Source organism: Sus scrofa, chromosome 3 (genome assembly GCF_054392235.1).
Source record: "Sus scrofa isolate SSC_HxYL_T2T_F1_AM1 chromosome 3, Sscrofa_HxYL_maternal_Yorkshire_Landrace_v2.0, whole genome shotgun sequence".
Lineage (NCBI taxonomy): Eukaryota > Metazoa > Chordata > Mammalia > Artiodactyla > Suidae > Sus > Sus scrofa.
In genome coordinates this window covers 42,977,553-42,992,222 of record NC_139385.1, presented here as the reverse complement: position 1 = coordinate 42,992,222, position 14,670 = coordinate 42,977,553, and the positions used below count along the sequence as shown (strand labels likewise).

General features: G+C 49.6%; 1 protein-coding gene across 16 annotated transcripts in view; it reads left to right on the top strand.

Moving 5' to 3' along the window:
• RBFOX1 (RNA binding fox-1 homolog 1) overlaps nt 1-14,670 on the top strand; it is a 2,264,635-nt gene that overhangs the window by 650,102 nt on the left and 1,599,863 nt on the right. For 5 of the 16 annotated variants that reach the window (XM_085017667.1, XM_085017664.1, XM_085017644.1 and 2 more), the window contains exon 1: nt 5,767-6,073. The exons of 6 other annotated variants lie outside the window; for them this stretch is intronic. Coding sequence is in view for 3 of the 10 variants with exons in the window: in XM_021088069.2 (XP_020943728.1) it covers nt 5,977-5,979 (3 nt within the window). In the remaining 7 variants the exon portion in view is untranslated. Of the gene's footprint in view, nt 1-5,766; nt 6,074-14,670 lie in introns of those variants that run through there. 5 more of the 16 variants (XM_021088069.2, XM_085017643.1, XM_085017637.1 and 2 more) reach the window with 3 other exon arrangements.

The window sequence follows — 14,670 nt, the reverse complement described above, 5'->3', positions numbered from 1 at the left end:
TGTAAGTTTTTATCTTTTCAGAAGAAAGGAACTCAACCCTGGACACTGGATAGCTCATTCTCAGAATTAGATGCCTTGGTTAATATCAAGGCCCCTGAACTACATGATAGATGGTGAGTTAGTTCAACCAATCAATGAGTATATATTGAATACATGCTATGTGCCTGATGACTGAAGGGGGGATAGAGAATATAAGGTGCAATCCATTCCCCTGTGGTCCTCAGACTATTTTAATTAGTTTGTTAGTTGACCCAGACTGTGATAAAGCTTTCAGGTAAGAGTGAAGACTGAGAACTGGAGGGTCTTACATAATATTAGAATTGTGTGAAGCATTACAGTGAATCAGCATCATTCGTAACTAAATTTGAGCTCTACCTCCCCTCTTCAGTGACTGCTACGGAAAGCTATCCTTTGGGAAGAGAAATGGAAGAATGCTTGGTTGTTGCAGTTGTTTGTTTTTTGTTTTGTTTTTTTTTTCATGCTTCTCCTATCCTGTCTAATATACCACGGATCATCGCTGAAAGTCCTAGAGTACTTTGGTGTGACTGTTGCATCCCCAGAATTTGCTAGATGTTTACACTGACCATCTGGAAAAGTTCTTAAACAAATATACAAAATAATATGGAGAAAAAAAATGATCATTGAAACATCAGTGAAGGCAGATGGTGATGGTGGGTCCTGACAAGCCTTAGATCATCCCATCCAAAGCTGCCTTGGCATAAAGCAAGCACATCTTTTGTTTCCATCCAGGGCCCTTTCAGTTCTTCTCGGGTTATGCCTTCAGTTTCATTGTTCACTGTCTTGCTTCCTACATCCCCTTCCGGACCCTTGCACTCAGCATGATTGTAAGAGTGAAAGGATTTGCTACTCCTTGAAGGAGCTAGACTGTTTGGCTTTGGTCTCATAACCTGTGTTCTCCTCCAGGAGGGTTCTCCACCCAGCTCTCTGGGTAATTCCTTCTAACCTTCGTGTTTAGAAGGGCTCTCCTCTAGAAAGTGATGCTGACCTTCTGCTTTCACTCATGTCTGGCTCTGGGAGCCCATTAAGTACTGGCCAAAATCCTCCAAAACCTTTGAGATTATTTATGTGTGTGCCTATTTGTCATATTAGACTACAAGCCTCTCCTTTTTGAAAATGTATTGAAGTCTGATTGATTTATAATGTTGTGTTAATTTCTGCTCTATAGCAAGAGGACTAAGTTATAAACATATAATATTTTCTTCATATTCCTTTCCATTATGGTTTATCATAGGATATTGAATATAGTTCCCTGTGCTTTACGATAGGACTTGATCTATTCTGTATATAATCGTTTTGATCTGCTAATCCCAAACTCCCAATCTGTCCTCTCTACTCTCCGGTAACCACAGGTCTGTTCTCTGTGTCTGTGAGTCTGTTTCTGTTTCACAGACAAAACCATTTATGGCATAGTTTAGATTTCGCCATACAGGTGATGTCATATGGTATTTGTCTCTTTCTGACTGACTTAGTATGAGAGTCTCTGTGTATCCGTGTTGCTGCAAATGGTGTTATTTGCTTCTGTTTATGGCTGAGTAGACTGTAAGCTTCTTGAGTTGCAGAGACTGTGTCTAGTTTATAGACTAGATGGTTTACGTGAGAGACTAGCCTCTAGTAAGATACAGGTTTGCTGGTTGACAGAAGGAAGGACTAAATGAGTGGATGAGTGGGTTGGTCTTTCAGACCACCCCAGAGAGGTCAGCCTTTTTAGATAGCAATCCCCACCTTGGAGAAAGAAGGTTCACCAAACATTTATCGAGCTCATTATGGACTCATGCATTGAGAAAAAAGTCCTTGACCTCAAGGACCTTTCAGTCCAATGGAAGAGAACATTTACAATAGGCAGCGACAAAGGATATGATGAAGTTATAGAGAGGTGCTCAAGGAGTTCAAAAGACAGACACTGGCTGTATCTTGTGTGTGGGATGTGGGTTGGCAGGGAGAAAGGGAGTCCAAATGGAAATCTGAAAGGTAAGTAGAAGCTGTCCAGGAAAAGAGAGGCTGTAGGTGTATTCCAAGTTGGAGGGACAGCGTCTGCAAAGGACTGGAGACCAGCAAGGAAATATCATCTCTGGATCATAGAGTCCATGGAAAATGAGAGCCAGAAAATCCAGGAGTTTGTAACTTTAGACTTTATCTTGGGGGGCAGCGAGGAACGATGAGAAGATCTTAAGTTTGAAAGTGCGATGATGAAATGTACACTCTGGATAGATCTTGAGAATTCTGAGTAGGGTTAACATATGCTCAGCCAAGCATGAGGCTAGAGTATCATTCTTTCCTACCCCTTTAATGGAAGATACCATTTGGACATCTGCTTATGTTACAAATTGCAAAGTATCTTTCACATCCAGTAGGAGGAGCCAAAAGGTCCAGGTTCTTTGCCCCTGGGCGCTCTTTGGCCCTATGAACAACTAGGAGCTGTTTACTTCAGCACCTTTTTTTTTCTTTTTTCTTTTTTCGTCTTTTTTAACATAGAAGTGACTCACTGTGGAGGAATGACAGAAAAACTCTGCCTACAATGCGAAAGGTCATGGCAAAATAGAAACTAATATTTTCCAGATGAGCAGCAGAGTAGCATGCTATATTGATCTTTACTCTCATTTTATTTTAAATTGTAATGAATGTCTCCCCCACTCACATTAAGCTTTCTTAAGCCATGTAGCAACACGGCACCAGTGAGTCATGCCTGACACGCACTGCTAATACACCTAAGCCTATTTCTACTCCGAAATAAATACATCAGAGTCAACTCAGACTGACCTTGATTTTGAGATAGTTAAATATGTTTAATTTCATTTCTAATGGGAAAAAATATATGTTAAAAATAATAAAAGCACCCAGCGATGACCCATTCTAAGGAAACAACAGCCAGTGTTTCTGCCTTGAATGACTGCATTCATTTTTTTTTTCTTTCTGGAATAAAAATGAAGGAGCATGGAGAAACAATTCCTGTTGGTGAATTTGCACAAAACATTATATTTCAACAGAACTTCCCATTAACTGCCATTTATTTCGTCTCTCATTATTGATAATTTGCTTTTAAATTGAGAATACCTCTTTTACAACCCATCTCATCTCCCTGCACGGCTAGACAATTACATTTAAATTCGGTGGTTTTTCCATTGTAAACAGTTTCTGAGGGAAATGATTCTGATGTTACTACCCCAGATTGATAGACTCATCGTGCTCTCACTGAAGGATAAGGGACTAGTATAGTATAACGAAAAAAAAACGTTTACATACAAATATATTATTATCAAAGAGAGTCCTCAGGAAGCATACAGTCAAACCAACCCAAATGGCAAAATCACCTACTGGGGCCCATGGAGAAAGATATCTTTTTGGATTTTGCAAAGGTATTTTCTCTAGTGATGATAAAATGTTGCTTTTTTTTTTTTAAATTCCAGTTGTAGGTAGAAGCTCTCTTATTTTATTCTAATGTTAGAAGAAATCTTAGCCCGATAGGATTGCAGAGGAATTCTCTCTCCTTTTTTTTTTTTTTTTTTTTTTGGCTTTGTAGAGCTGCAACCTCGGCACATGGAAGTTCCCAGGCTAGGGGTCCAATCTGAGCTACAGCTGCCGGCCTATAGCAATGCAGGATCTGAGCCGAGTCTGCCATCTATACCACAGCTCACGGCAACACCATATCCTTAACCCACTGAGACCAGGAATCGAACCCACAATCTCATGGTTCCTTCATGGGATTCGTTTCTGCTGCGCCATGACGGGAACTCCTGCAGAGGAATTCTTAAAAGTCTTTAGACACTCAGGACATACACCAGATACAAAGCAATACCTGTTACATGGTCCCTACTTTTTGAAATCTGACAGTTTTACTTAGAGGGAGGAGCTCTGGGGCAAATTCAAAAGTAATCAAAGGACAGGGTAGGAAAATGAACATAAGACAGGTGCTCAAGCTAGAATCTGGACCCCTCCAACAGCACCCCCCCTCACCGCTTCAAGGCAGTGTGGGTGCAGTGGTACACCCCATGAAATTAGGTATGGCCCAGGAATCCTGGTTTCTTGCCAGCTGTGTGATCTTGAGCAAATGAGAACTCTCTGGACCTCAAATTTCCCTATGCAACACAATCACCTAAAATGTTTATTAAATAAAATAAACAGCTGAGTTTCCGGCTCAGTGAGTCCAGGATGGGGCTCAAAAAAGAAGAAGCATTGCTGCTTTAACCTTAGCATCTGTTTGCTTTTTTTGTCTACCTGTCTTTTTCTTCCTTCCGGCCACACCCCATGGCATAAGGAAGTTCCCTGGCTAGGGGTGGAATGGGAGCTGCAGCGGCTAAACGGCACCACAGCCACACCGGATCCTTGCCAGGGATTCATCCATCCTCAAGGATACTAGTCGGATTTGTTACCTCTGAGCCTCAAGGGAGACTCCTCAAGCCTCTGTTTGCAGATCTGTGAACTGGACATACCTGCTGTACCTACTTCATTTAGTTGTTGAGAAAGTTCAGTGTCGATACTTGAAATGGCATCTGGTGACAGTGGGTGCTAATTGAGTGTCAGGATTTACTGAGGAGTCGGGGCGGGGGTGGGGGTGGGCTTCTGGCTCTAAGACAGCTGCTGAGAGAGCAATCTCTAGACCCCTCTGGCGTCAGCACCCGGTACAGGATTAGGAGGCCTGTAAGAAGCCCAGCAGGGTGGCCCAGGCCAGCGCGCACCTGCTCCCTGCAAGGCGTCCGAGGGGGCTTGAATAACTTTTTGCATCTCTGCCAGGGCTTCCAGATTTCCGAGATCAGTTCAGAAGCGGGTCGGGGCAGGAAACGTACACTTTGCGTTTCTCTAGGGGGGTCTGCCCACTCTGAGAGGAAGGGGTGGAGGGGGGCGCTGGTGCTCAAGGAGTGAGTCCGCTTTGGGACAAGGGCTTGGGCGCAATCCCCCGCACTTGCAGCTCTCACGCCTTCCTCCAGGACGCCGAGGCACTGGGTCGGGCGTCCGCCGCCGTCCGCTGGAATCCGGGGCTGCAGGCCCGGCGGCCTCGGCGGTGCCGGCGAGGGGAGGGGGAGGGGGCGCTCCCTCGGGCTCCGGATTATTTTTGGCTCCGCAGCCCCGGCTGCTCGCCGCCTGTCGCGCGCGCTCACACGCACACGCTTTCTCGCTCGCTCCCCCCCCCACAGAGACACGCGCACACACGCACACACATATGCACACATTTTCTCGCTCGCTCTCTCGCCCTCCTTTGTTTATTTTCTAATCCGTGTTTTTGTTTGAAGATCTCCTCTTCACTCTCTCCCGCCCGCGGGCCGGCGCTCCCGCGGGCCAGCTGGGTGCACACCGCTCCCCTCCGTCACCCCAGCCCGCCTCCCGGTCTCCCCGAGCGCGGGGTTTGAAGGTCACCTCCTTTCCAGTCCCTGTGCCAGCCGCGCCGCCACCGCCTCCTCCAGCTGGAGCCCCGGCAGAGGCTGCGCTGCCCTGAAGCGCTTCTCGCGGCCGCGGCGGCGGCGGAGGCGGCGGACGGAGCCCGGGGTCCGCGCCGGGTGGGGAACCCCGAACTCGCGGAGGGGAATCCCTGCCGCTTCACCCCGGCCCCCGGCTGCTCCCACACTGGGGCGGGGGCGCTCTGCCTGCCCGCGCGATCGGCGGAGGCGGCGGCCGTGGCCAGACCCACGCGTGCGCCTCGGGGACAGGAGGAGCAAGGAGCGAACAGGGCACCCCGCACCTGAGGGGACAGCCGCGCGCCCCGCCCCTGCGTCCGGAACGAGCGAACTCCGAGCCTCCCACCAGGCGGAGCGCGGAGGAGCGGGCTGCGCGCCCAGGGACTGAGGAGCCCTGCGCCTCAGACCCCTTGGCAGTGGCCGTCAGGGCCCGGCTGTCCTGACCCGCGCCGCGCCCAGCCGCCCCCGGCCTGCTGCCCAGGCAGGGGCGCCAGGGCGGGGCTGACCTGCCGGCAAAGTTGCGGACGGCGTGGGAGCAGCCGGCACCCCCTTTCGCCACCTCCAGCTCATGGTGAGTGCGGCTGGGACTGCAGAGAGCACAGGGGAGTCGGAGGGTCTGGGGTCGAGCGGAAGGCGACCGGAGCCAGGTGCGCCGGGAGTTCTAGGTAAGTCCAGGCGGAGTCACCGCCTCGGTGCCCCACGGACATGGCCAGAGGGTCCCACAGAGGGAAGGATTAGCTCCTCGAGACTGGCTTCCTATCGGCGCCGGGCTGGGCGCGCTGGACGGGGAACTTTTTCAGTGTGGTTGGGGAGATCTCTCTGCACGTCGTCTGGGGGGCTGAGATCAGGAGCCCCCCCCCCACCCGCGTCCTTCCAGAAGCACCCCCTTCCTCGCCTCAAAGCGCCCCTCAGGAGCTCGCAGGCTGCCCCGTTCGTCCTCCTGGGAGCAAGTCCCGGGTGCCAGGAACAGCGGGAATCTGCCTGCGCACTTTGGTGAGGGTTCCTGGCCGGCTGGCCGCGTGCGCCCGGGTCACTGCCTCTCCACTGCCCTTCACGAGGTCTGAGGGAGGAGGCAGTTCGTGGCCTGGGAGGGCGTTTGGAAAGAAGCACCGAGTCCTTTGTGGGAGGCGGGGAAGAAGAGGGTCGCTGAGCAGGAGGGACAGTGTCAGTGTTTATGGGCACCGAGAGGGACGCCCAGGACACCACTGCGTTCGGCCCTGGGGGAGGGCCTGGGGCTAGCCTGAGAACTCAGGACTCGGAACTCCCCCGGCGCTCCTTTTGGTGCCTGAGGGCATCTTTACTCTAGGGAGGAAACCTAGGAGGTAGCAGCTCTCCAGCAGGCCTGGGGGAGCCTCTTATCAGCTGCAGTTTCCCAACTATCCAGGGTTGGAGGCGAGGGAGGGCTTCAGCGGGTCTCGGCTCCCACGTCCCTGATGCCCCGGGAGCCATCAAGGGATCCGCTCCGAGGGACCAGGCCAGCCCGGAAGCTGCCCGCGCGGAAAGGGAGGCGAAGCCCCTGATCCGCCTGGCTCGGGAGCCACCACCTCCGCTCCCTGCCGCCGGCGGGGAAAGGGAGGCTACTCCGCCCGCCTGGGCTAGGGCCGGGGTGCACCTGCCTGCCCCGGAGCGTTTGGGGCGGGGCTGCTCGAGCGCTTGGAAATCCAAGTCTGGTAGTCCTGGGAATAAGTACCCCACAGCGCATCTTCTCCGTTGAACTTGGAAAGAAGTGTGTGTGTATGTGTGTGTGGGGGTGTCGTGAGATAGCTTTGTCTGAGCTGAAATACAATGCACTGTAACTGGAGTTTTCTTTTATAATAATAATGATGATGGCATATTTTTATTATTTTTTAAAATCGAATGTGCCGAGATGTTTGGCTTTTTCAGCATAAGTTTAGAACACGCCTCAGCCTGTGATCCCTCCCTGCCCCGTCCTAGTTCATCTACCCTCTGTTTCCCATTTATCTTTGTTACGAAGGGGGAAAGAGAGAGAGAGATGAGAAGGCCTGGATCCTTTCAATTCTTAAGTGACCACAGAAGGCCTGGCTGGAGCCATGGGCAGACTTATTTTTGGCCAAGGTCTTTTTTCTTTAGAGGCAAGGACCTGGGCCCATGAAGGGTAAAGGTGGCCTGGCAGGGGCTTCAAGGGCAAGCCGGGGGGCGGACTCCAGACCTCTGTGCTCTCCAAGGTCTTCTGGGAAGCCCTGGGATCTCAGGGAATCCACTGGGTTTCCCCTAAGTTAACTCCTGGCTGAGTTGGGTTTGGAAGAAACTGGCCTCCCCTTTCCTAATTTTTGAAGGTACCACTAGCCTCCAGAGATAAGGCGGGGAAGCAGCACAGGGCCCCTGGCTCTGCCACCTGCTAGCTGTGTAACTAACCTCAGGCAGATGACATCACCTCCCTGTGCCTCAGTTTGTTCACCTGCCTGATGAATGTTACAGGGGTGGTATTGACCTTGGAGGGTTTGGGGGAGAATTAAATAAATGAATAAGCACAGAACAGGGTCCAGCACATGGCAAGTGCCTGGGTGAAGTTAGTTTTTCTTTTTCATTCTTTTTTTTTTTTTAAATCAAATCGATTACTCTCTATTTTGAGTCTTATGACACCTGGTGGGATAGAAAAGGGAGGCAGCTTCCCTCACATGCATGCACTTTCTTTTAAACCACAGATCCCATGGAAACCAAAAGGAGGCTGGTTAATCATACTGGGGGATTTCTCGGCGGAAACCTCTGCTCCACTCACTCTCCCCATGGTCTAAGGAGCATCACTGACACACCGGCCACAGGCTGAGATGTATGCTGGTTGGTGGCTTTTGACAGCATTTCAACAGGCACCTGTCCTCTGAAATTAAGTTTTTGCCACCGTTGTGCCTGTTTTCCTTTAGTCCGCAGAAAGGCCTGCTTCCCCTCAGCCTCCTGGGATGAGAGTATCATCTTAGAAAATCTTACTTTCCTAAGAACTCACTGTCTTGAACGTCACCCCGGGGTCCCAGGGTTTTTCACTCAGAAATGAGCCAAAACATGGGTCTGAGCAGATTTCTCCTCCTGGAATTGACCCACTCTGCTCTATTTTCTCTCCATGATAATTGATGCTATTTTTTTACCTGCTCCTCTAACGTCTGAGCACAGGCCTCTTCAACATCCTCACGTCTCTGATGACTTTTTTTTTTTTTAAAAAAAAACAAATTTAGCCTTTTTAGTTCAAGCCGTGCCAAACCATTATATGTTATAAAATTCCTTTCAGATAAGTTTTTTTTTTTTTTTTCGTCTGGAAAATTGGGTCTGCTCTGTATAAACATATCTGACATTTCACCTATCTAAAAATGAGACCATTTTATTTGCATCCTTTAAGCTGATGTGTGGTGTGATGAACACGTTCCAAGAGGGAAATTGTCTCTGACTCGGAAGATATGTTGGGGACGCGGCGGTTTCCCAGTGGCGTGTGTGAAGGCTGTTGAAATCCAAGTGCATTTGCTCTGAAGGACACAGGGCAGCTCATCTCCCTTTGCCCACCCAGCCTGGGAGCCTCGCACCAATGAGGGGCCACCAATTACTACCCAGTGAGTGACTTTCCTGAAATCGTCATTTGTCCGTTTCCCTCCCTATTGCCCGAGACATAGCTGTTGTGCCAAAGGCCTGAAACTTGGAGATGATGTTTTTGAAATGCCCACGCCCTACCTTCATCATTTAAAATCCTGCCTTGAGGCACAAGTATAACTCTTAAAACTTTAATTAATAATCAGTGAGAGAGCTTCAAAATGAGGGACCCCCAGCCCCTGGTGTTGCCTTTGATGGAGAATGTGGTTAGACTAGGTGCCCAGGTCTGGGGCGTCCTTAGGCAGAGGACCCCTGGAGTTATAGGGAGAGAGAGCCATCCTCGTGTTTTATATCTGTGGTTGCTCTGGGCACCAGCCTTACCATTGGTCCATCACTGGTCACCAGACGCAAGAGATGCGGGTGACTCTTGCCTACTGCTATGGAGGGGTGTGTCTGTGGGGTTAGGGTTAGGGTTAGGGTTAGGGAGTGACTAAGGGCTAGGGTTAAGGAGTGACTAAGTGATACATGTTTATCTAGAACATACACCAGGTCAGATGTTCTGCTTGGGGAACAAGGCCAATGAGAATCTTGCCCTCTTGAAGTTTCTTTGTTTGTGGGGGAAGCCAGATCATAAGCAGGGGATGAAACTACATGTTTATGAGGATAGTGACAAGGGTTGTAGAGATTAGGATGTGACAGTATGACACAGAGCGACTTGGAAGGGCTTTCCAAGGAGGAGAGACATGAGCTGAGATCTCAGTGAAGAGACGTAGTTGGTAGGTATCAAGCGGTCCATTGATCCTGCGTTTATTGAGCCCAAGCACTGTTCAGACACTTAAGATACATGGTGATCCGATGGAACATCCCTTCCAGAGTCGTCTTCTCCATGAAGAGCATTTCAGAAAGAGGGAACAGCAAGCCCAAAGCCCTGGGGCTGTAACATTGATAACGTTGTATAGATGACCTTGGGGCCTGCGGGCTCCGAGTCCTAGTAAGGAGTCCAGCTATTATCCAGTGAAGCCATCAGAGGATTTAAAGCAGAGATGTGCCATGGTATATTTATGGCCTCCAGGGTGTGGGGAAGACCAGCAGATGTTTTTGAGAAGAGTAAATAAGCAAGCACGGCTTCCTGGCCCGCGCCAGCCTTTGTCTCAAAGTTCCAGTTCATCTCCGAAACCACATTTGGTCTCTGGACTTCCTGGCACTGGAAGGGTAAGCCCTGCAGCATCTAAGGAATTGACCCCCCCCCCACAACCCCCACAGATGCCTCTTGGGGGCTTAGAACAAAGTCTTCCATTCAAGACAAGGGGTTGGTTTACAGGGAAAAGGAACCTCAGGTTTCTCGTGAATACTCGTTGTGTGTGGCTGGAACGCCAGCAGATATCCATATACATTATCCTACATAGTTCTTTCCCTAAACACCCCTTCAAAGCAGTGGCACGCCCCCATCGCCCCACAACTCGTCCCGGTGGCTTGGCTGACATCCTCCCCAGACCTGTTTCTGATGTCTTCCAGAAGGTTCCTTTTCAGAGTGTGGCCGTATTCTTCTCCCACGAGGGTGTGGTAATGGCTGTTGCTGGGAAGAAGGGAGTTGCTTCCTGAGGTTGCTGAGCGCCCCGGCGTGGTCCGTCTTTGGAGGCGCTCCTGGCCTCGGAGGGTGGTTAATGATGGTTGATGAAGGGTGTGGCCGTCAGGACAGGGCAACTTTCTTCCCACATTGGACCCTCGGAGCCAATCTGTCTTTATCCACAACCCTGGGACCCTGCCAGCGGCCATCAGAGGCGCTGTGATGATGAGGAGTTATGTATTTTGAACACTTGCTCGAGAACACAGGCCTTGCTCCATGCTCTGCTTGCATGGCTGTGTGTCGAGCTGTGTTTTCCTGGCCTGGGATCATCTGCCCTCAGCCCCTTCACTCACCTTGTTGACTCCCTAGCCCTCCTGCTGCTTAGGGAGACCCTCTCGGTCATTCCCTGTATGGATTCCCCATCCTTACAGTCATCCGGGGGCAGCTCTGTTTCCTCCCTTTCGCTCACTCGCTGGATAGTAACGTCAGGTGGGCCGTGCATACACCTGGTTTGGACATCAGGATATTCCTGGCATCTGGAAGGGTGCTTGGCACAGGGTGGATCCTGGATATGGTGATATTGAGGGATTCCACTGGATCCTTCTAGCACACTCGGAAGCGGAGTCTTTCCGTGTCCCCAGTTGGCAGTGGGATGGAGAGCTTTAGGGAGGCAATTCATCTCAGGGCACCAGGGCACCCAGGGAGGGGGCCGTGCTGTGCGGTGGGGGTGGAGGTGGCGAACCTGGCTGCTTCGAATCTCTTTCCAGAGCCACTCAAGCTAAAGCTGTTGGAGGCACCAAGTTGGTCACAGCATCTCATGCCGTTGTATATGACTGGCCTGTGTGGGGGTCTGCCTGGATGTAACCTGGCTTTTGTTCTGCTCTTTGTCACCTGGGGATCCTCGGGCCCCTGGCTCTGGGCTCACGCTCTGAGTGTGATTTTTCAGGGAGCGCGAGGCCCCCTGTCTGGCTGTGGGGTGCCATCCTCTCAAGGCTCACCCTGCTCTGATAACCTCAGAGTGCAGTTTGCACACCCAGGCTCACTCCCTTGAAGCACCCTCCTCTGAATCTGCTCCCTTTTCCTTTTCCTGAGAACAAAATTAGACTTTGCCAGCATAATAGATCGACGTGTGCCATCACTTTGGTCATGGCTAGGTCTGTCTGTCTTTCCTCAAGATGTTTCTTTTCTGTGAACTTTAGCAAAGAGAGAGTCAGCGATGAGGGCGTGGATGTAGGCTTTTGAAATTGTCTTCTTGGTGTCATCCTCTGTTCTCCAAGATCTACAGCATTTGTAGGGCGGGCCTTCTTGCATGGGCACGGGAAAGAAGGCTGGGCACTCATCATTGTGTTAACACTTTCTCACAAACTTTATTCCGATCCCATTTTACGGACGGGACTACTGAGGCTCAAAGACTAAGTTGCAGACCCAAGTGGCTTCTCTCTTCTGCCCTGTGCTGAGGAGGCATGTCCGGTCCTGAGGGGCAAAGCAGAGGAACCGCCACAAGACATGCTGGAGGTTGGAGGTAACCCAGGGTGATGGTTAGGGTTCAGAATCAGACTGTCCGGCTTCAGATCCCATCTCCATCCCTTACCAGCTCCATGCCCTTTGGTCTTCCTTAACCCATTTGAGCCTTACTCTCCCATTTGGAGATAAGGATTCTATGGTGCAGGGTCAGTCTGATAATGAATCAGCACCGTAAATTATTTTAGCAAAGTGCCTGGCACACAGTGTGTGTTCACCAGCGGTCTTTACTATGATAATAGTAACAATTCTTATTACTGTTTTGTCATAATTATATCATGGTTGTTGTTGTTGCTGCTAGAATTTCAGAGTCCCTTGAGGCAGCAGACTGGCCCCAGGATGTGAGTCCTACGCTTTCCTCTTGGCTGTAACCAAGATGATAAATTGAGAGCGAAGGGGAAAGGACCCAGCAAGGCTGCAAGTGTATAGTCGAGGGAGGTGACAGGCCCGTGTCTCTATATGGAGTTCTGCCTGCCGAGGACTGCTGACAGCGGCCATATGCACGGGCTCTGATTGATTGGCAGAGAGAAACACTAATATATTAGACTTGTTATGAAAAGTGACAGAGCAGGGAATCGAGAGGCTGATTCAGCATCAGCAGCCCTGGCTGGATCCTGCTGCCACTCTCTGGGTGTTTGTTTCCCACAGGGCAAACCCTCCATCTCAACCCCGGGATCATTGCCTATGTTCTAGACTGAGTCTCTCATGGATGCCCTGGGCCTGAGCCGCTTCTTCTGGGGTCTTTCTAAAGGGAAGGCTGGCCTGTGGCATGGCTCACTGTCGCAGCATCATGCAAAACATACCTTTTCCTCAGGCAGCCTTAGAAAGTTGGGTCCCGGTCAGGCCGCTGCTGATTGCAAAGGCTGATCAGAAGGTGGAAATGACACATGGGGAGATGCCCAAAGGAGAGGAAAAAAAGTCCGCATTTGCCCGAGTTGGAAAATTTCAGGAGCTTCCTTGGGGAGACTAATGAGGGGTATTACTACTTTTCTGTAGAACATGAAACGCTTCATTGGCAGGGTTCTTGTTTCTAATTGGGGGAGTTTGGCCAGTCTCAATTATAGTGGGTAGGATGCTGGCTAAATATGGAGAAATCCCCTTGCCTTTCAAGATGATGGCACGTTGACCTAAGCTCGTGGAGTTCTTTTGGAGTCAGGAAAGCTTTGAGAAGACCAAGCTCCCTGAGAACCATGACACAAGCTTTGGATCCAGGCACACCTAACTTTTGAGTCCAGACTCTGCACTTTCCAGCTGTGTGACCTTGGGCAAGTTATTGAACGTCTCTGAGCTCTCTTTCCCTATCAAAGGACGAATGATTCTGCCTCTCTCACCAAGGATTGATTCTCCAGAGTGAGGTAAGTTAAGAACTAACACATAGGAGTTCTCTTGTGGTGCAGTGGTTGAGGATCTGGCATCACTGTAGCTGCTTAGGCCTGGGAACTTCTTGCTCCCCCACCCCATCCCCCCAAAAAGAGCTGACACAGAGACTTCTGAGCCTATTTTCTCTTCATCCATTTATTTACCTTGTAATATTCAGACAAGAACTCTTGTACTCCAAGACTCTTTGATACAAAAGTTTCTGTAGTTAAGGTGCCTGTGGTTTTTAAAAAGATACTTTGTTTTCGAGTGAACTTTGTTTTGCACATGAAACTTGCATAGGTTTAGTTTGGGTGAACTTACAGTCACCTTTGAAAATATGTCATGAGGACAAATATGTCATGAGGACAAGGAACCCAGGACCCCACAAAATTCAGTTCTACTCTGCTCTGCTTTGCTGCTGTCAGCTGCCAATGAGAGATAAGAAAGCCATTTGATGTCGTATTTTGAAAAAAATAGATATTCTGTATACACACAGAGAAAGAATAGACTGTTTAGACCAGAGTTTGAGAGTGGTTACAACTGAGTCTAAAACTTGTGCAAAGAACAAAATATTGTGGGAAACAAATAAGGGGGAACCAAGAAAGATAACGGGCTCTGGAGAATTCACACTCACTGCTGGTATTTGCTGTGATGACACCTAAGGGCTCTGTTCACTGTCCCTGTGTTATCTCCGGTCTCAGGATCAGAAAAAGTTCCTTCTTTTCAGAGGTATTTATTGGTATATAAATACCAGACATTCTAAATGGAACAAATGATCATGTTCCTTTTTCACAAAGCCTGCCAGGAAGCTCAGAGCTGATTTTTACAGTCCAGTAAAGGACTGTATGGGATTTGCCAGCATAGATTTTACATATTGATCTCACTGTTGACTCCATTTTGCCTTTAACATTCACCTTTTGTTGTAATATATGTGGCTCATTTCATTTTTTTTTTAAGAAAATTTATCCTTGCTAAGGTACCTAAAATAAATATACATAAGATAGGTAGGCATTCCTGTTGTGGCTCAGCAGGTTAAGAACCCAACATTTGTCCAGAGGGACGCGGGTTTGATCCCTGGCCTCGCTCAGTGGGTTAAGGATCCAGCATTGCTGCAAGCTGCAGTGTAGATCACAGATGGGGCTGTGATGGATCTGGCATTGTGGCTGTGGCCTTGGCTGCAGCTCTGATTGGACCCCTAGCCTGGCAACTTCCATATGCCACAGGGGTGGCCGTAAAAAAAAAAAAAAAAAAAAAGATGGTGGTTGGGAGGCACAGATGAAT